The 22,558-nt window shown below is 40.3% G+C and overlaps 1 protein-coding gene across 2 annotated transcripts in view; it reads right to left on the bottom strand.

The window, feature by feature from the left end:
- Positions 1-22,558, bottom strand: part of Eip74EF (Ecdysone-induced protein E74) — a 57,532-nt gene that overhangs the window by 5,470 nt on the left and 29,504 nt on the right. Inside the window, exon 1 of one of the 2 annotated variants that reach the window (XM_017245829.3) lies at positions 6,565-8,435. The exons of the other annotated variant lie outside the window; for it this stretch is intronic. Within the exon in view, the coding sequence (XP_017101318.2) occupies positions 6,565-7,636 (1,072 nt within the window). The 5' untranslated portion in view covers positions 7,637-8,435. Of the gene's footprint in view, positions 1-6,564; positions 8,436-22,558 lie in introns of those variants that run through there. 2 annotated transcript variants of the gene reach the window in all.

Here is a 22,558-nt window from a genome sequence, read left to right as displayed (position 1 = left end):
CTGTACTTGCCCATTGGCGCCCCCACAGACCAACAGAGCAACAGAAACCAACAATCAGTCCGCCGGAGGTTCAGCTTTAATGGTGCATAAACAAATACACGGCACGGCACAGCGAAAGAAAGACAAACAAGCAACGTCTACACAACATTGCAATGCTGCGCCAAATGTGCGCTGACCTCTAAAAATGCGGTCTAATAAAACCAGCAACAGCAATACCAACAAAAACTAAACAACCGACAGAAAAAAAAATAATAATAAAAACAGAAATAAACAAAAAAAAAAAATTAAATATATTACGAGAAAACAAAGCGAAATTGGCAAACAACAAAATATACCAAAAACAACAACCACGCACACACAAACACAGACAAACATATGTCAAAGAAATTAACGGTAAAGTCATGTGCATGTGAGCTTGGTCTACTACTAGTGTGTTATTTTTTTTTTGCTATTTCTTTATTTCTTTTGTTGAATTCAAATCACTTACAGGGTTAAGAGGAAGAGAGAGAGATAGAGAGGTAGAGAGAGAGAGAGAGAAGGGGGAGTTGCACAAAATTTGGACTTGAACTGGCTCGTTGATATGTGCGCGGCATTTTGGGACAGTTACATCACACAACTCCATCGTACGGACGGATAGCGCAGCATTTGCGGCAGCAATAGTAGGTCAATGTAGGTACGTTGTTGCTTGTTATTTTCATGATTAGTTTGCCTTATAAAGCCGATATGCGAGTACCGCCTGCAAAGGTTTTATTGTTGTTGTTAGTGGTAATGGTGGTGGGGATAAGGCGTCATCGGAGGTGCTTGAATTTTGTTTACAATTTTCGAAGCATTTCCGAAAGCCGTAGAAGCTGCTCGCCGACACCGCAATTGCACACCAACAACAACAACAACAAGATTTGTAATTTTTTTATGGCATTTTGGTTATTGGCCTATTTTTGATGTGTCCAAAAATAAAAAAAAAAACTCTATGCGGCTCGTGGGCGGTTTGGTAAGAAACGGAAAGTGAGTTTTTTTTCCAAGCGTGGGGGGGATTTAGGTTTTTTTCTCAGAAAAAAAAAATTGGTATTTTTAACTGACATTAATCGGTTGAAAGTAGTCAAATAAAATTATGGATTGGCAGATTAAGTTACAAGGCAGAGATTTGAAGCCTTACATTTATTTAATATATTTTTTTTAATATTTTAAGTCAGCCTCTTTCTTGTAAATGATCCATCATATAAACACGATACATCCTTGCCCTAAATGTTAGTCATAAAAAAAAACCATAAAATAATAAAAAACATATACAAATTCTATTCATCAAAAAACTATTACAGATACACAGATATGTAGATGAATTTGTATCTATATCTGGTGGATGCCAAGCGAATTCCCCGAATAACAAAAACAATAATGACTAGAAATTGCTTTGTATCGATAATTTCACTTGTGCGCAATATTGCGACAAACCGGAATCAAAATGCGCCCGGTATGGGGTACACATTTATTTATTTATTACTAATAATCATAATAATACAATTTATTGCACTGCCAAAAAGTGCTATGGGTGTGGTGGGGGTGGAAGAAGAAAGTAAAATATATTCAAGTTGATAGCCGCTGCAGCGCAGGGAGATAGGGGGGAGCGGGAGAGGAAAGTACATAAAATGCACAAAGAAGAAGAACAACAAAATCAACAGGAACGGGCGGCGACAACAACGCAAAAGTTCTATATTTAAATATTATAATTTATGTGTTTGTTTGGCAATTTTAGTATTTGTTGTTGGTGTGAATGTCTCTTCTTCCCCAATTTTGTTGTTGTTCCCTTGTGTTTCTGTTTCTTTTTTGCACGATCCCCATTCCCGTTCGCCATCTCGCTCGTTCTCCCGGACTCCCGCTCTGGCTCTCTCCTGAATTCCTGACTTATTTTGGCTTTCATGCCTCTGCCTCTGCCACTGCCACTGCCTCACCCTCAGTTGGCGTCGCTGCCTGGGTGAGTATAAGAAAGAATAACAGCGACTTGCTGTTGTGGTTCTTTCCTGCCTCTGTGGTTGTGTGTTGCTCACTTTTTTGTGTCGTTGCTTGGGCGCTTTTTGGCTCGGTGTGTGTGTGTGTGTATCTGTGTGCTTGTACGCTTTTTGGAAATTCAGTCTCAAGTTCAAGGTCTCGCGGATAACGCATACCACCAAAAGGGGCAGCAGCACACAGGCGCGATTACCATTGTTTACACACACACACACACACATACATACTTAGTAAGCAATTTCTCATTGTCGTATGAACTGTATTTCGTCTGTATGTTTACTAAAGCTGCCTCATGCCGTAAATTTCAGCTTGTGCATTTAATATAAATGCACACACACACTCTCACACAATATCAGCCAATATAAAAAAAAAAGAAAGCAACAAGAATTCTTCCTCAATATTTCCGCATTAAGAAATGATACGTCTCTCAACGATCTTTCTTTTTTTTATATATTTTTTTTTTGGCATTTTTTATTGCTGCTATTTTTCTATACTCGATGGCCTGTCGTATCGCACAAAAGGAAATATAATGTAATTTGTGTATAAATTTTGTATTTTATATAGTATGTTGTTCACTCTGCTGTTTTTGTCGCATTTTAGCCGAATCTTTTTAATTTGGGAAGAGGGAAGATTTGCTTTTTTGCGACTGCCTGAGTTTTGATTTTGTAATGCATTTTTTTATACCCACTGATTTATATATTTACTTCAAAATTATAATATAATTTTTAATGCCTCAATATTATAATAATATTTATTGTATTTGTTTATTGCATAATTTTGGAATATTATATTTCCATAATATTGATTTTTCACAGAGGTATTCTAATTTAGCAAAAGTGTCTACCTTTTTTTAAATCTTTTACCATTTAAATATTGTCTCCAATTAACACTTTGGGCGTAGAAGAGTAGAAAAACCCTTTATTTTTTGGTCACGCGCCATGCTTTTATGCGGTTACAAGTGCTAATTGAAGGTGAATTAATTATTTCGCTGAGAATTTGCCAAGATAATTAATTAAAGATTAACAAGGTTGCCATGAAATAGATAAAGTTCTAAACTAGTTTATGTGGGGATATATGTATATTAAGTATACGCCTAGGTGTCCTGTTTTAATGTAATACTTTCCTTATTTTCTATCTCCATTTAAACGTTCTAACGGAGAAAATGTAGTAATTAAAGATGGAAAAATATCGATATTAATCTAATAAAATGTCTGCATTAAAGATCTAAAATTCTTCATTATCTTAAGAGAGCAGATTCTGAACATTACGTATACGACTAGGAGTCCCGTTAATAATTATTCTATTATAATTATTCTTAAAACTTCTAAATGACATTTTTCCCATCTCTCATCTCTATTTAAGCCCACGACATAGAAAAATTAATAATTAAAGATCGAAAAACTTTACTTTTTCCGCGACAGCAGCCACATTACGTATACGACTCGTTGTTCTATGCTTGGCAACAAGTTTGAGCCTTGACCCGACCCATTGCACTCGCCTGGCGAATCGCTGACCATATGGCAGCATTAGCTGCAACATCACCAGTGGCAGTAGCAGTGGCCGCAGCAGTGGCAGCAGCAGTGGCAGTACATTTTTGCCCAATACATTTTCTTGAATTTGCTAATCCGATTTTGTAATTGAGTTACGTTGTCACACCGCCATATATACAGTGACATAATCTATCAGACTGGGAATCGAGCTGGGACGCGAAGTGATGGAGTATTGGAGTCCCCTTGCCTTGGCGGCTCACTATCTTTGCGAATCGCTGCCACCGATAAGGAGATAAGCGATTGGCAGCAGAACCTCTATTGGCCAATTATGAGGAGAGCGAAACGATTACAAAATCTGAGCGAGAGAAAGATGTATGTGTGTGTGTGTGGTTGTGTGGTATATGGGGCAGCAACTTACATAATTCTAATGCGAAAAAATCGCCGCCACCGCCGCCGTATTTGGGTTAAAAAAAAAAAAAAGGCAGTGCGAAAAAAAATGGAAAATCATTTGCTAATTTTTTTTTTTGCCACGAAACGAGAAATTTAAGTTTTTCCGCGCACGCTCTCTATGCCACAATGTGTGTGTGTGTGTGTGTGTATGTGAAAGAGAATGTATAGATGTATGTGGGTATGCCCAGTTGTTGCCAATCTATTCCCAACCTACCTCAAAATGTTTTGCGTTAGGCCTGAAAAAAGCAACAGAGCGAGTTGGGTGGCTAAGTGGCAGGTGGAGGAAGGCGGGCAGTGGCGGTGGCGGCGGCGACCAGGCTTTTCGCTCTTTTTCACTATTTCCCACAGAGTACACACACACAGACACACACACATATATGGAGAGCGATAGACTCGGCAAACACAGACACTCCAAGCTGGTTTGTCATGTAAAATAAAAAGGGGGCGGGAAAAAGAGAGGAAGAGAGCGCCCGCCAGGCTCTCCGCCGCATGTCGCAATTGAAAGTTGCCTCCGCGCTTCGGTGTATGGTGTGTGTGGGTGGTTCAATATTTCTGCTGCTGCTGTTGAAAGGCCCGCAAAAGGTTGAAGGTAAGACCGAGAAGAGACCAGAGCAAAAAAAAAAACCAAAACAAAGACCCACAAAATGAAGTCATGAGGAACGCACACAACAGCTCTCTATGGCCAAAAAGGTTAACATAAATACTCGTAAATAAAAGATGAAAATGTTTGTCGTGTCGCAAGCGGAAAATATATATCATCTAGGAATTTGTGTGTGAAAAATAAATAAAATAGGGGTCTAGCGCAAAAAGGAAACCCACAAGATTTAGTAACCTGACGGGAATATTTCGACAGAAGTTGCAAGTTTGTGAAGTAAACATGGCCAGGTTGCCACTGGCCAGTGCCGTTTGGCTTTTGGGGCTTTTAATATCAATGGTTTTTTGGGGACTAACTTGGGGGTTTCACTTAGGGTTACCTTTCTCCTTAAATATGTCCTGAATTTAAAAGCCCTTTCATGTTTGACATTTTAATTATCTTGTACCTTAGCTTTTAAGATATTTATATGGTAATTTATAAATTAAATAATTGGTTTTTTAGTTTATTTTGATTTTAAAATACTTCTCTTATGATACCCCTTTGTGGTAAACCTTCTACAGGTTAAAAACTAAAAGTATTCCCTTTTAGAAACCCCAACCTTGTTAAATATTTACCAAAAGGAATAGCCCCCTTGTATCCCCAGCTTCCACAAACTTTCTGACCATTTAGTTCCCCCATCTTGGCCAAATAGCTTGAGCTTGCCACATTCTGTGCTGCATAAATCTGTCGCTGGCGCCCACTTTTGGCCAGCTGTGAGTGGTGTGGTGTGTGCGACGAGCATTTCCGCCGCATTTCAGCCACTTGGCCAAGAACTGCAATTGGCAGCAGCAGCTTAGTGTGTATCTGCAACGACTCTGGGGGCCAGGGTATCCGAAAACTAAAACTCAAAACTAAAGTGGGGTAAACTCCGAAAGGCAAAACCTGAGGGAGGGCTAAGGAAGGGAGGGTTAGTTAGCTGCCGACGACGCCCCGTGTAAAAGTCAAATAGAGGAAACAAGTTGTTGGCTAGGGTTACGAGCCAAGTTCCATACACTCATAGATACAGATAGAGATACTGGAGAGTGTATGGGTGTGGGTATGTAGCAAGTGCAAGATACACAGCCAAGTGGAAGACCAAGTCGAAGTCTGCCAGTTGCTTTGGCAGTTTTGGAGCAGCGACTCAAGTGACTGGGAAACTATTCCACAAACACACACACCTATAAACACTAAACTCACAGATACAAATTACAAACTAGCGAATGCAGCGAGCAAAGAGTCTTAAAGAGAGCAAAGCCAGTCAGCTGAGCGAAATAGTTTATAGACTCGACTCGCTCTCTCACTCTCTTCTAGCCGCCTATCTCTCTATCTTTCTCGCTGCCGTTTGCCGCCTCAAGTAATCAATAAAATTGTTGAGGTGGGTTAGGAAACTGTTACGAAGCCGTTGACGTAGACTCGCTGTTTCTACCGTCGGTGGCTGCTGCTGCTGGTGCTTCTACCGCTTTGGTTTCTTCGGCTTCTTCTTCTGCTTCTTCTTGTAGCAGCAACCACAGCAGCGAGGTAGCAGCGCCGCCGGCGGAAATTGCGCTATTTTAAATAATGTTTATTTTGCCTCTGGTTGCTGCTGTCGACATTTTTCTAAGCATTGTTTTTTAGCTTTTTTAGCCCGCTTTTTGTTATAAACATTTCTTGTTGTTGCCAAATTGACATTTCCCAATCCTCAGCCAGTGAAAGATGTGGGAGTTTCAGTTTAAAGCATTTTTTTTTGTTGGCCTTTTAAAGTGAATGTCAATTATTTAATGAAAGAAACTAGCAATGTATTTTTAGAATTTTTACTAATTTTTTAAAATTTTAATTAAGTTTTTAAATTCTTCAGAATAAAACGGGACTTTCTTCTCTAGATTCGCATTTTAAATACTTTAAATGAGTATCCTTAAGATACTCTATTAGTATCTTTCGATATACCTTTCAAAAACCAAATATTTCTATTTAATAAATCTTGTAAACTATTTTCTCTAAAAAATATTTAAAATATTCTTTTTTTTAGCTTACAGTATCGCTTCATTAAGCTCTTCTTGTAGGCCGCCGACCGTTCTGCCTTGCGTTCCGGCTTCAACCGCATCCTCGCCCGCTCGCACTGCGCCGAGTCATCGGATTCCGTGCCGGAGTAAGTGCGTCCTCTGCGGCGACTGGCCGAGGCGGCTGCCGCTGCCGTAGTACTGCTCAGCGAGAGATCCAACGGCGAGTCATAGTCATCCTGGTACTGCAGCTCCTCATCCTCAGCATCAGCCTCCACGTCCGCCTCCCCATCGTCCACATCCTCGAGCGTCTCCTCGTCCTCGATGTCGCTCATGGGCTGCTGGTTGCTGTTTTGGGACTGGAGCTGGAGCTGAAGCTGCGTCGGAGCGGCTGTGATCACGGAGCTGCGCTGGAGCTGCTGCTTCCGCTCCCAGAGGATCTTGGAGACATCGTCCAGGGTGCTGCGCGTCTTGTCTGGCGAGGATGGGGAGTGATGGTGGTGGTGCTGCTGCTGCCTCAGGTGGTTGTAGAGCACCTTGAACTCGCGGCATTCCGGGGCTTCGGATTCCTCGTCCTCGATCTCCTGGCGGCTGTCATTGCTCTCCTTCGTTGTGGGCGTGGCTGGAGCTGGAGATCTGGGCAACGTCTCTACCGGGGATTCGGGGGCTTTGGTGGTGGACGCAACTGGACTTGGACTTTGCCGCGCCAACACTGACTCGGTATCAACTATGGCACCTAGTTCCTCCTCCTTCTCCTTCGGCTTCACATCCTCCTTCTCAGCTGTTTCCGTTGCTTTCAATTCGCAATCTCCTCCAGCCGCTGGCTGCTCCTCCTTAACCTCGGCACCGGCTCCGGGAGGCGAGGCCTCCGCCGGGGCAGCGGCTGCTGGTGGCGGCGATGTGGGCGTCAGTGGCGAGGCAACCGGCGAGGGCGTGGCTGAGCTGGACGACGAGGAGGAGGAGGATGACGACGACGACGATGACAAGGATGAAGATGAAAGCGAGGAGCTGGAGCTGGAACTGGAACTTGAACTGGAGACAAGGGCTGCCGCCTGGCTGGCGAAGTTGTGCGCCGTGGCAGCCACCAAATGTTGCACCATAATCATTTTGCACAACGCGTCGTATGCGTGATGTCTGCGTTAATGGGTTCGGCCAGATATTGCGTATACGCAGGGTCTACACTTTGAACATGATTCTTCCAGGCCTTTCTGCTGGCGCTTTAGCCTTAAATTGCACTAAGTTTTCTCTGTTTTTTTTTGTTGTTTTTTGTATTTTTTGCACTTGGTTCGTTGTTGTTGGTTTTTTAGATTTTTGTTTCTTGAGGTATTTTTGTTTGATTTAACTTTGAAAAGAATTAAATAACTGTTGCTGATTTTTTCAACTTTGCACTAATCGTGGACGTTATTGGACTAAACTTAACACACAATTGGTTTAAAATTTTTCAACTATTTAAGCCATTTAAGCCTTTGTTTTGAAGCCAGAAGAACTCCTTTATTTGCTTGTTGCTTTCTGTTACTGTTTCTGTTACTGTTAATGTTTCTGCTTCGGTTTCTGTTTGGTGTTGTGTGAGTTTTTGGCTCTCGAGTTTCGTGGCTGCCGCGGCACGTCATTTATCTCTTACGGTATCAGAAAAACTAAAATCTAAAGTCAGCACAAAAACCGCTGCCAGTGTTTGTTAGGCGCAAACAACAAACGTCGACGTCGACGCCGGCAGAGACGCAAAGCGCGCGCGCGCCCCACTCACCGCTTCTCAATACAAATGCAGACTTCACACACACACACACTCGCACACACGCACGCACATGCAGGTGTAAAAGACAGAAGCGACGTGAACTAAAGTCGGCAAAATCGGCGACTGAATGGGGCTCGAATATATTCGGTCGACTCGCTTGCGCCGACTGAAATCGCGAGTTGTCCGAATGCTGCCACTGCCACTGCCGCTGCCGCTGCTGTTGCTGCCGCTGCTTCTGCTGCTGCTGCCGACGTCTCTTGGCATTGCGAAAAAAAACCAAGACTCTGGGAGAGCATGAAAATGGCAAACAAACGTAACAGCGAGAGCGAGAGAGCGAGTGTTTGGAGCCCTCTCCAATGCGTTGCAGCTACTTGTTTTTCGCTGCGAGTGTGTGTGTGTATGTGTGTGCATGTTTGGGGGGGATTTGGTGTTTTGTGTGCCACATGCGCATTTGCATGCAATTCTCGAGGGGGAACGGGCGAGGGGGCGGTGGGTGAGTTGGGGCAGCGACGGTAGCAAGTCCCTCAAGAATGTTCTCATGTTGGGATTTTGAGTTCCCATCAGAAGATACATATAAGGAGCTTAGGAAGATCGTCTTAAATGGTTATAACTTAAATACTTATTATACTTTGAAGTATTTTAAACTTAGACATGTTAGGTTAAGATATTGTTCCTTTAAGATGTTAATCTTATCTCTTATTTATTTACAATCTTTATGGTTTTATATCCTTTTAATATATTTAACCTTTCAATTACTATCAGTATCTTTAAAAACCATTTTATTAAAATCCTAATTAAGCTGGCACCTCAACAAAAACCTTATTTCCCTTCGAACGATCATTTAAGAGAGCGATTAAAAATACAAGTAAGACAGCCACAATCACAACCAGCGACCCAGACCCAGTGCTGTGCGCCCTCCTCCTGCTTCCGCGGCCCCATCAATCCTCTAGAGGAGGGCTATCGGCTCGCCAAATGGGTCAGGCCACGTCAAAAGGGCTAAGCGATCATCTGGTAAGACCAACCCCCCACCCCCCTCAGAAGGAGGAGCAGGATGAGAGAGTGAAACTGAGGGGGCAGCAAAGGGGGGAGTGGGAACATGTTTGGCAGAGAAGCTGACGTCGCTGCTGCTGCAATCGACACGATTATGACTCAATGCAAGTGTATGTAGGAATGCCACGGTATAAGTGAGTGCCCAAGTGAGATGAGAGCCCCGGCAGTACTCTCTTTTTCCCATTGGGTCCCACTTGCCTGGTCTCGCTCTCTTTGCGTGTCTGTCAGTGGAGCAAATTTTCACTTTCCGTTTGTTTAGTGTTGTTGGGGGGGCCTTTCCATTTACTTTGCCGATTGCGATTGCAAGTGTGCGAGCGAGAGGTCGGTTCGGGTTCGGGCCACTCTCCCCAATCCCCCCCCGCTTAGCATATAATGTATGTTGCAAATAAAGGAAGCAGAGCAAGTAGACGACAACGAACAACAAGCAGAGGAAGAGGCGCACCAAGAAGCAGCAGAAGAAACGGCGGCAGAAGGAAGAGTTTTGTTTTTAGAAACTGGCGAGGGCGAGGGCGTAGACGACCGGCGGTAGGGGGTGTGCTGGGGGACCTGGGGGCCGATTTGTGGGGTGTGCACCGAAGGAGGCGAAGAAGCAGAAGAAGGAGAAGCTAAATGAGGCGACGACGACACAGACATACTTTTGCAATAGCTCTTTGTCTGTGTAAAGTGAGCGAGTGTGTGTGTGTGTGCGAAATGAGTCCAATGTACCGACAACTAAAGGTACACAAAGAAAAAATAATAAAAAAGGTTAAAATAATAAAATTATAATCAAAAATACTTAATTGATATAAGGGGTATAGAGTGTCCTTATCTTATCACTCTTATTTTAGAAGATATGTATGTTCCAGTACTTGAATATCACTCTGATATAATCAAATATAAAAGACAAGGGTTTTTTTTTGACTGTGCATAGCTAAGTGATAAAGGGTAAGGGTATTGGTGTTAGTAGAATGGACCTGGGGGACTCGCTTGGGGTTTTGGATGACGACTACGACGACGACGACGACTCCTTTCGCTAGAGGAAGAACGATATTGGGAGAGAGAGCCACAAAAGCGAAAGAGACAGGCAGACAGACAGACAGTCGTAAAAGAATTTGTTGAAGAGGAAGCGCATTAGGTGGCTGGAAGATTCTACGTCTCCGCCCAGCTCCTTGACTCCTTCAGTCATTGGAATCGGCTTGGGTTGGTTTTGCCTTGGATTGGTTTGGTTTGGTTTGGGTGTCGCCTGTGTGTAGTCGATTCATGTTTCAAGAGAAGTCATTGAACAGCTAACGACAAATGCCGCACATTGGTTGATTTGAATGGAAAATGTATAATTAAGATGAAGAAAAGGGGTTCTTATAAAAATCAAGTGATAACTAGTGATACAAGATTCATAATCTAATTTAAATGATTATCAAAAGTTATTTTTTAAATTTGTATTAACTAATCTAACTAGTTAAGAGATCTTTACTAGCGATCATCAAATATCTAAGAACTTTTCCCTCATTTCCCTAAGTTGGGCGCCAGTGTCCCAACACATTAACGCCACCTAGTGCCCATCCTTGCCGACAGTCCAGACAGACGTACGATGGGTAGGAAGATGTCGGAAATGTATAAGCAGGGCAACAGTTTGGGGTTTTGTTTCGGGTATTGCTTTCAGTTCAGCCCCACTCACACACACACATATAGACTCCGACACAGTCGCAGACAAACTGTATATTGGGGCGCAGCGTCATCCAGCAATTTCGGCTGCGGCAGCGCAGCAGCAGAGGCGAGACGAAATTTTTCGGTGTAAACAGCAGTGAATGACCTCATATCATCTAATACACGCGCCATGCACTCAAACCCAGCAAAAATTCGTCGTCGCACCGACTAACTGACTAACCTGCAGACTGAAAGCTGAAACAGAAACAGAATCACAATCGCAATCTTCAACGGGCACGCCCCGTCCTTTTCTCGCTCACCCGATTACGATGACAACGCCAAGGCGACAAAAACCTGATGTTCTTCCTCTCCTTTTCCGCCCCCAAAGAAGTTAAAGTGCATTGAGAAAAAAAATTGGGGATATATTTGGGGCTATAACAGGTTCACAACACAAATAAATTCTTAATAAAAATCCATAAATTGGTAGAGAATCCAAATACTCATATAAAGGACTTTAATGTCCTTTTTAATTATTATTATTATTTTTCCGCAGTGCCTAAATAGAACCAGAGCAGACTTTGTAATTGTTACGGCTTTGATGGGTGGATAGAGGGGGGGGGAGGCATTTCTCTTTGTTCGGAAGAGCTCGTAATCTTGCCCAAAAATTGTCCGTATAGTTTTCTTTGTTTCTCCGGAATACCCGGCCTGGGGGGAGGGTAGGGAGGTCCCTTGTGGGTTAAACGAGCGACATTTATAATGCCGTTGAATTGATGATTGCGACTTTGATGCTGGACAAGATTAGAAGGATGCTGCAGTCTGATAGATATCGGGTATCAACTGAAAATGCGTGACCTGCTGTCGAATGGATCTTTAAAGTTGATTTTATGCTCGAATTGATGGGGAGCTGAATGCATTTTACATTCTTTGATGGGAATTCCATACCAGAAAGGAATCTAAATGAAAGTAAGGTGTATCAATCAAGATTGATTAACTTTCCACTAAATACTTCAGGAAGTTTCCAGACCTATAGAGATTTGAAGAGAAAACCACTTACACATGTTCATATGGCATTCACCTTTCGTGCAAAAAAATGAAAACAAATAAAAAATAAAAAAAACATTTCAAATCAGCGCTTTTTCAATAACTCTGTGGGTAAGCCTTCAGCCAGCTTCAATTATTTCCCCATTGGCCAAAATGCACTTGACCATCACAGCTACCAGAAAACAAAAGAAACAGAACCAGACTAGCGGTGGGAGAAGAACACTTGTTCGTCGCTTTATCTGTGGGACTACGCTGCGTATGAGTAATCTGCTTGTTTATTTTGCATGTAAAGCGGCCATTACAAGTGTCAACGTTTTTTGGGCCGCCAACCACTACTCTAGACCCGAAACCTTGACCGCGACTTGCTAGCGCAAGTTCTTAACTTGTTATTGAAATGACGTAAAGACAAATAAACCAACAAAATATAAACTAAAAGTTGCAGCAAAAAGATCAGAGTGTAGTGTGCAGACTTTAAATCACAAAAAATTTTGCATGATTAAGAATTATGATGATGACAAGTTTTTTGTTTTTGTAGTAGTCCACCACTAGCTGGTGCTGATGTTGGCAGTTTTTTCCAGCCAATGTCAATGATAAGAACCCACAGCTTTCTGTTTGTCACTGCCAATGACGAGCTTGAGGAGATTGTTGTCTTTCGGAGATTGGTCAGGGGATAGCCAAAATCCAAAATCCTAGACAATGACATCGTCGGGAGAGTCGACTTTTATGCGTTTTAATTAAATGAAATCGAAAGCTCCAGACGACGGGGTGGCGGAGAGAAGCCAAAAGGAAATTGCTGATTGTGCTGCATGCAACATTATTCCGCTGAACGGTTGCACGTAGAGAAAACTTGGATTAAGATGGTTATAGTGCTTAGATAGTAATTATATTACTAGTATGCTTCATATTCTTGGTATTTAGGTTCCAAAAAGATAAAATACTACCCTACTTGACAGACAATAATGTACATCACCCTTTAAGATATATCTTATTTATTTCTTAAACTTTTTGTACAAAATTTTTGAAATTCTTTGCCTTTTTTTTTGCGTGGAGTTACTAATACTTTAGTGCTTATTTGACCACAACAACAACGTAGCTGCCACACTTGCACTTGACAACGAAAATGGCACAACAGCAACGGCAACTGCAACAATAACAAGCAGAGTTGTGGTGGCTGGAAAAACTCGTAGTTGCCTCGTCAGCCGCAAAACAATGGCATTCATCCTACATTTTGGCCCGAAAACAAGTTACTCATACGCCCCATTGGCATTGTTTTGCTTTTCCTTTCTGCGACTCCGCTATAGCTTCAGCTGCTGCACTTGCACTTTCTTTTTGCATTATGGTCTGGGGAAAACTTTCGATTTTCTCGCATATAAAAAAAAAACAAGAAAATATTTCGCTGGCTGCTGCTTGGCAAGAAAAAGAAAATGAAAGCGAAAATGCGAAATGGAAATGCGAAATGAAAATGAAAATGCACAGCAACAAAAAAAAAACAGAGATGGAGGAGAGTGGAGAGTGGACTGGCGTGGAAATGTGTTAGTCGGCGACTTCCAAACTGCAAGTCTGTCTCTGTCTCTGACTTGGCCAAAACCTGCCGTCAATTGCAACAGTAACAGCAATAGCAACAGCAACAGCAACATTTATGTTCAGCTTAGTTGGCCGTTTGATTTGATGTGGCAAGCATAATGGTCTCCAGCTGAGCGCCACATGCAAGTCCATGTAGACAGGCCCTCGAGGCAACTCCAGGGAAATGGTTGAGATTCGGACATAATGGGGATAACGATAGATGGGAGTTTGGTTAAGAGGTTTTCGGGACAAGAATCTTATGGAAGTTTTCTTTTTAAGTTTATTAGCTTTTCTATTTAATATTAAGTTTTATTACGTCTTTGCTTAGTATTGTTAAGTTAAATTGGTATATATATTTTTTCCATTGAAACAAAGATAAATGCTCTCTTTTAAGAAGTTTTTTGAAGAATGAGAAGATTATAAGCTGTTTTTTGAAGATTTGCTATTTTATATTTAATTTTAATAATCTTAAATATAATAATTTTAAGTTAGAAATAATTTTATTTTCTATTACAATTATTAACTTGGCATATAAAATTATTTACATGGATAAATGGCCTCTTTTACGAAATTTATTGAAGTTTTAAGAAGAATGAGAAAATAAGGAGCATATTATGAGCTCTATTATTAATATTTGTTGTTTTATATTAAATATACTTAAATATTTCTTCATACATCCCAAAAAACCCATACCATTTCAGCTGTTTGTGGCCCACTGAATGGCAGCATTTTCGCGCTCAATTAGCTTGATTCGGAAAACTGGGTTCCTAGCTCACGTGAAAGAAAGGAAAATCCCTGACTTGGCCAAGCAACTTGGCACAGGTTGGATGACCAAGAGACCGGGCCGCGATTGCAATGGCCGGGAATCGCATTTGTATGCATCGCCATAGCCATAGCCATCGCCATCGCCATCGCCATTCGGCCATTCATAATGAAAGTGAATTTCGCATAGTTTTTCCTCTGCGGCAGGCTCTCTGGTTAAAGCCAAGCATCGATCTGCTGGCCAATTTCTAATGCGGCAAGCCGTGATGGCCAAAACCAGTTGCAGTTGGCATCGTGTCTGCCAAGTAAAAGTATCTTAGTAGGCCGCTTTTGGCATCGTCATCGTCATCACCGGACGCTCGCAGCTCTTGGCTCGACTCGGCAACTTGTATCCGATGGATACCAGATACTACATCGCATCGGATCGGATCGGGTGGGGATCGGCCACTCGAAGGGGTAACACTGACTGACTAACTGAGTAACTGACTTCTTGGTCATGCAACGAGCGTCAAAGGAAAAGCGAATAGAAAACTTGGCCACATGTGGATGGATTTCACATTCGCCGCTAACTGCATTCGTTTCTTTTCTTTTCATTTCTTTCATGCGATTTGATTTGATTTGTTTTTCCTTTTTTTTTGGCACAAACATTTGCCTGCCATGGCCACGATTGAGGCGGAAAGTATTTATTTTAATTAACGTATCGCGTTGGAGTGCTAAGAGTTGTTTTGGTTTTCATTTTTGATTTCCGAAAGCCATCAATTCGCATTTATACTTTCGCTGGCGAGACAATAAATCGGATCTAGGTTTTTCAGGATTTTTTTATTAAAAAGAAATTATTTAAATCAACTCGAGGGGTTTGCCAACTATTAATGTTTACCTAGAACCCCATGATAATTGCCAGACCCTTAATTAACCTTGACCCCTTCATGGATCACTCCACCCTAGCCATAGAATTTCCATCCTTCTAAGTGAACCCCCGCCGATCGTCGCCGTGTATCTAATGAATATTGAAATTCAATGGAATTATTTCTCGAAGTCTCCGATTTGGTCTCCCCTCCCCTCACTCTCTCTCTCTGCCCGTCTATTGCCGTCTCCCTCCAGTGTCAGCCGCGAACCGACAAAAGTTGATTAAACTGCACAATAACAAATGCCAACAACAACTACAACGGCCGTTTTCAAGTTCAAGCTATTGTGAGTCCGCAAGATACAAATGTAAATTCAAAAGAGCATTTCAACTGGAAAATTCCCAAAAAAAAAATAAAACAAGATATTCATAAAAATGGTGAAAAAAAAACATATTTATAATCAAAGGCAGCCAAGCAGATAGATTTGCAACATCAAAGAAACTAAGACTTGAGATCTTAAATAAATTATTATTATAGTTGTAACTCTTTTTTTTCTCTGCCTTTTAATAAAAATGCATCATAAATCAATAAGCAAATTCTCACACATTTTAAAAAGAAATAATATTGTTTTATTACAACTATTAACTTTTAACTACAAAAGCCAAAACCAAAAACAAAATCAAAACCAAAATGTTGCTTCTGCTTCTTCTTTAATGCATTTACTTTGGACTGTTGCATTTGTGTTTTTGTGCGTTTTCATTTTCGTTTGGTTTTTCGGTTTCAGTTTTTTTTGATTTTTATTTTTTTTTTGCTTTTTGTTTACGTATTTTATTGAAAAAGATTTTCAATGCCATTGTAATGCATTGGTGAGTGTGGATGTAAGTGTGTGCTGTAAATGCAAGCAAAGCAAACGTCCGTCTAACTGTACGACCGTCAACCGCAGCCATTAGCCATTGGGGCAGCGACTGGGAAGGGGGTTAGGGGTAGGTTGTCTATGGTGTGTGGGGTGGGGAATGGGGTATGGGGAGAGACTGGCGAACATGACGACGTCAACGGCAACGACTATGGCTACAGAGACGTCGACTGCGACTGCGACTGCAGCCGCAATGCTCATCCGCTCTAAGTTTTTTTCTAGTGGATGCCACCAACAAAATTGGAAGTTTATCTTAAAATTAGACACTTTTTTTTATGATTTTAAATGTTATTTATAGGTTAGCATAGTACTAAATATTAATATCAATAAACTTAAGCTATAAGGAAAAGTGTAGCATATTTATTAAGATCCCCTTCAATTTGTAATACAAACTTAGTACAATATAGTGAGGTAGGTCAGGAAAAGTTTATATTTCTTATAAAAAAAAGTATTTCTAATTTTCGAAAGGGAATTTGTATAGTATATTTGTAGCTAGTATCTTTCTTTATTTTAGTTTATGGAATAAAAAACCTTTGGATAATTTCGTTATTATATATTTAATAAATCACATTAAATTGCATATAAGGCCATTATTAAGAAAATAATTCTTTACATTAACTATTCATAATAATCTTATCAGTTTGGAATCCTCCTATATAAGCTATGGAAAAGGATGACCACTAGATGGCGTTATTGTTAACCAAATTGGCGCCTAACAAGAAATCTTAGAGACAAAGACTTACTCTTTTTTATGATCTTAAATAACCTTTTTCAAGTTCATAAAAGAAAATAAAATCATAAAAGAGATAAAAGAAAAGTCTCGAACTATTTTCAGTTTGTTTACCAACTTTTTCAATTGAAATCTTTTCAATTGTCTCTCCAGAAATCTCTGGATGTCCCACAACCTTGTTAGTCACACCCATCCTCCGCTAAACTTGGCTTATTAATATATATGTTTGTTGCAAAGGAAAGTTTTCACCGACATGGATGGCCGGCAAATTGATCGTGCAATAATTACTGCATAGCTGCCAGTTGCAAGTTGCAAGTTGCCAGTTGCCAGTTGCAGCAGTATCAGCTTGTTGTTGCATGTACAAGATGATGATGATGATGATGATGTTGTTGTTCATGTTGCTATTGATGTTGCTGTTTTTATTTTTATTTTTTTTCTGGAAATGGAAAGCAACGAGAGGGAAAGTGTTGCTGCTGTGGCTGCCAGTTGGCAGTTTTCATTTTCCATGGCATGCCGCTAATAATACCAATCATAATGGCGCATAATAGACACACTGACATTGAAACGCGGTGGCGGGGGAGTGCTTTGGGGGGGCGTTCGGTAGCCGCCGGGGAGTTGGGGGGGGGGAGTGGTAGACAGCGTCTGCTGCCAACACGGTAGCCCAAGTGAGATCGATTGGCATCGTCGATCATAGCGAACAGCAGCAGCAGCGCAGCAGCTGCAACTGCAACTGCAACGGCAGCGTCAAAAATGTTTTTTTTTTTTGTTCACAATTGCAAAAGCAAACTGCAAAACGGCAACGCCGACTGCGACGACTGCAACGACATTCAACTGATAGAAGTCAAAGTTCTGAGAGAAGGCGACAGATAACACGTCACTTGACTCTAATGGGGACATGGACAACATGCGTGTCGCCCCCAGCCCGCTCGGCCCCTTCCGTTCTATTCCGTTTAGAAACTACAACTACAACGGCAAATGCAATAGCAACAACACTACAATACTATACTGCAACATCGACAAACGACGAGTCCGGCACTCGAGAGTCGCAATGAATTGTCGTTAGCTTCACCATTACCCCACGGGCAGTTCACTATGTTCTGGAACCCCTCCTAACCTGACACTTCCCTCTTTCCTCAAGTCTCAAATATGTTTATTTAATAAACTGAAAAAATAAATAGATAAATACTGTATGATGAGATATATAGATATGAACATTTTCAGACTATTTCCTCAGACAATACGATCAAGGATATTGGTTTTAAGTTACTAAAAATTACTAAAATAACTAATTTAGAAAACCAAATCTTTTTATTAAAATATTTTATTAAATCCCTTTTTTAATTATTTTATTTAATTTAATTTTCCTCAGTGCCTTTTAACTTTTTTATACTTTTCACATTTAACGAGTATTTGATAGAATGTTGCGCGTATCGAACACTGCCACTGAAATGTTGCAACGGGTTGCTGAAATCGTTGGCGGCGATCGTTGGGGTGCCGTGCGGGGCGTTTCTCGGTTAGGCGTCGTTTATGGCCGTTTGTGTGACGGTAGCACAATAAAAAAAAATAACAAATAAAACCCATAACAAAAAAAAAACATTTTTTTCAATTTAAATTGTTTGTTGTTCTGATGGTGTGCTGTTCTGGGTTGTGTTTCTTATTTTTTTTTATTATTTTGTATTTTTGCTTTATTTGAAATTCTCATTGCGTTGCAATTGCAGTTAAAGCCAATTGCAGTTTGTATTTTCTGTTTTGCCGTTTTCGTTGTTGTTTCTTGGCGATTTGAAAGCCAATGTCTTTGCTAGACGGCGATTGGTAAGGGTATAGGGTGTTTTTATTTTCGAAAATGTATTTAATAAATCTAAAAAATAGATATAATAAATCGAAAGTTACTGAAGGAAGTTCTGGTTATCGGAAAGTAATAGATTTAATGATAAATTGAATTTTTAATGTCTCTGTATTAACATAGCAAAATGATTATTTCAGAAATCATTTCTTAGTCCTTCATATCTTATTAAGGGGACCCCCCCCATTCTCGATTTTAAATTTTGACGATTTTCAATGGGCTGGCAAATGAACATAAATTATTTTTTAGGGTTGTAACTGTGCTTACATATATTAAGACACAAAAAGGAAGAAAATCATTTCACAGAATTTTTTTTTGTTTTGTTTTTGTTGTTGTTTTTTGTGATCAAAGAAAAGCCCTTCTTTTCGGCGGCGCATGTGATTTCCGCTCACTGGAACATCTGAATCCAAAAATTCCAACGGGATTAGAAAAAGTACATGTTTGGCTCTCGTATGAACTAGGATTATTAACTTCGCTCAAAAATTAACAAAATGGCAGACCTTTGAAATTTTTTTTTGAAAATTTTCTTTTTTTTCAGCCACAAATCGAGTTGAAAAGTAAAGAAGATCTTCACCGATTTGATTTATCCTAGTTCATACGAGAGCTATATATGTGTAGAATAACGTGTTAAAATTTGGAACCGATTGGATTAACAGTTTTTGAGTAACCTCATGCGCCAGTCGTAAAAACACTGTTTCGAGAAAAACGCGTTTAAAGTTTTGAGACGGCTCTCGCCGTCGCCTGAGGCTTCCACCATAAATCGGCTATATCTTCAAGAGTTTTTGAAATTTTTACTTGAAATTTTCAGGGAACATTCTTGAATAGTTACAAGTTCGAATTAAAATAAAAAAAAAAAATCGATTTTTTAAAACCGAGAATGGGGGGGGTCCCCTTAAATAAAACCTATCTGAAGAATAGCATTTTAAAGATAAATTGATTTTAGCAAAGAAGAATATTTTGGAGTATTTATTTTTTTAGGTTTTAGGCTTAAAATTGTATTAAAGAGATTTTATTATTTGTCAAATAGTATACTTAAAGATTTTTTATTTAATTATTTTTTTACATAATTTATCTCTATAAAGGTACTCTTTGTGAAATTCAACTAACTATAAATACAAATATTTTTAGGTTTATCCTGACTCAGGACTCTGGTGCCTATTTCTTATATCTTTTTCTCCAAAATCTTAAATATTCGAATTACTTTAATTTAAGATTCCCCACCAACGAGACACCCTATTTAGGGGGAAATAACGCACAATTACCCACAGACACAAAATGCCTGCCAACTGAGACTGAGACAAACACCAGTGCATCCATCTAGTAGCATTCAGATACACATACTTGTAGACACATTGAATGCATTTTATTTGCTTAGGCATATTTTTAATTTGCGAGGAAGGAGAACAAATAATGAGTGCCACACAAAATGGCACACTGAGCAACAGAGAGGGCATTACAATGCCAAAACGAGACAGGGCAACTGCATCGAACGAACGAACATCTAACGAATGCTACATAGTCTACGAATGCAACCGAGTACCCGAGCCATAATAATAGCAACAAAATTTTCCTTTTCTAGGTCTAGGCCAGATGCACAATTACATTCTAAAATATGCACACAGCTGTATACATATAGATATATATATTCCGATGTGACTGTGTAAAGCTGTCGTTTTTAGCTCCGGCTTTTTATCCACAACAGGTAATGCTATTGACAGTATATAGGGCCCCCAGAACTTTACTTCCCCATTAATCTGTACAAGCTGTATACCAGAGAGACCCCATGGACTGACTGGTCCCATTCTTGGCTCCTGCTGCCCATAAATATTAATATATGTATGGTCGCCATAGCCACCGGATTATAGATGCACACGTTGTTGCCAGACATCCGCCTAATATTTTCTGCAATTGCATTCACCGTTGGCATTGCATCGATTGTTGTTGATGTTGTTGTTGTTAATGTTGCTGTTGCAGTTGCAATGTTGTTGTTCTTACGCATGCAATTTTTTCGCTTTCGTTTTTCACGTTTCTGTTTCTGTTTCGGTTTCTGTGTTTATTCGTTTTGAAGGACAAGCCCCTTGGTGCCCCGTCTATGTGTCGATGTGTCTGGGTGTCGATCTGAATACCGAGCTGCAACAACAAACACGGCAACCGGCAACAACAACGTCATGTTGCACACGAATCTATTTACGCATAGACATTTTTGTCATGCAATGGGCCAAGATTCATTATAGACATAGTTTCCTTTCAAATACCAACAGTAGTTTCGATTTAGATAACTTACTAGTTCCTGATTAGAAAATAAGCACCTTTTGTAATCCATTTCCTGACAACTATTTTTAGGGGAAACCATTTTTGCAACCCCTCTCTATGTTTTGGTTTTTTGTAAAAAATTGTGTTCCCAATTCGCACAACACACATCCAATTAGTCTCTGTTGCATTTATGACACACATACGATTCGAGACAGTTTTCCGCTTATTTTCCCCCATTTCCCGACACTCGCTAATTCCGATTCGCAGAAACGAAAAGGAGACTACAGCGAGATGGCCATTCCACATGCATATCCGTTGCCGCAAAACAAAAAAAATGGCAAACTAAATTGTATATAGTACTCCGATTCAGATGTGTGTCGGCATGATCAGAAGGCTAGACGTTGCAGATGATGGATTATGTCTAAAAGTAGGAAGAAAGGGAGATGCAGTGGGGCTGGGGGCTAACAGGAGATGCTAATTAGGGGCAGCACGTTGATCAAATCAATCGGAAAATTGGTTTAATATGGGGTTTACTTAGAGAGGGAGGAGAGAGAGGCCTCTCAAATAAAGTCTTAAGAGTTTTAGGTTTAAAATATAAAGGTGTTAAGATTTTCAGAAGAATCTATAGAAAAGGAAAGTTTTTTTCTTTAAGTTGTCAGACTTTTAGGGAGTATCTTTTACTTCTAAAAAATGTTATTTTGTTTCTAAAATCAAATGTCTATATATTTATTCTATAATTTCTAAATTTAATATCTATATTTAGTCTAATCTACATATTTAATCTATATGTATCTATTAAAACCTACTTATAGACATGTAAGATTCAGCTTTTTAAGACTCCTAAAATTAAGATATATTCACTATATATCTACATATCTTCAATTCCTTAATAAAGAAAACACTTTCACTTTCTTGTCTATAATATTAACCTGTGATAACCCCAAACATAGTTATATTTTAATATTAAAAAAAACATCCTCCAATTGATCATTAAATATAGCTTGGGTCTCCAAACATTCTGCAGTCCAAAAGACGGAAAATGGGATATGCAAACAAGAAGCTACGACGACTCGGATGCCCCCTTGTATTCGTTCTCCATACACATTATAGCGCCAGAAGAAGCAGCAGTAGCAGATTTTATTTATTTGTGTTTTTTTTTGTTCCTACATTTCAATTTGGTGGGGTGGTGGGGCTATGTGGGGATGCAAAAGCAGAAGCAGAGTGAGAGGCAAGAGACAGAGGTTAGGGGATCGGCGAACATTGCAAAAGGGGAGCAGAGCTTTCGCACACTGCGCACGCTTTGCTTACACACACAGAGACAGAGGTTCGAACAGCTCCCATGTGCTGGTGAGTATCTGTGTGTCGGCGGGTGCAGCGAACTAATTCAAGGCTGCATACCACACACGCTACGAATACGGCTATGGCTACGGCGGCAGCGATGGCAGCGACGGCAGCGAAGCAAAAATAAAGCTATCAGTGTGTTTGTTGCGCTCTCTGCTTCTCACACTCTTTCTCTATCTCTATCTCAGTCTCTATCTCCTCTCGGAGCAATGCCTGTGTGCGTGTGTGTGTGTGCAAGACAAGTTCAGCCGCTAAACATTCAAAGCCATCGCTGCAGAGCGAAAAAAAGATTAGATGCGATTTCAGATAGATTTGATATTTGTTAGCTACAA

The sequence above is a fragment of the Drosophila bipectinata genome, chromosome 3L (assembly GCF_030179905.1).
Source record: "Drosophila bipectinata strain 14024-0381.07 chromosome 3L, DbipHiC1v2, whole genome shotgun sequence".
Lineage (NCBI taxonomy): Eukaryota > Metazoa > Arthropoda > Insecta > Diptera > Drosophilidae > Drosophila > Drosophila bipectinata.
This window is presented reverse-complemented; position numbering and strand designations above follow the sequence as displayed.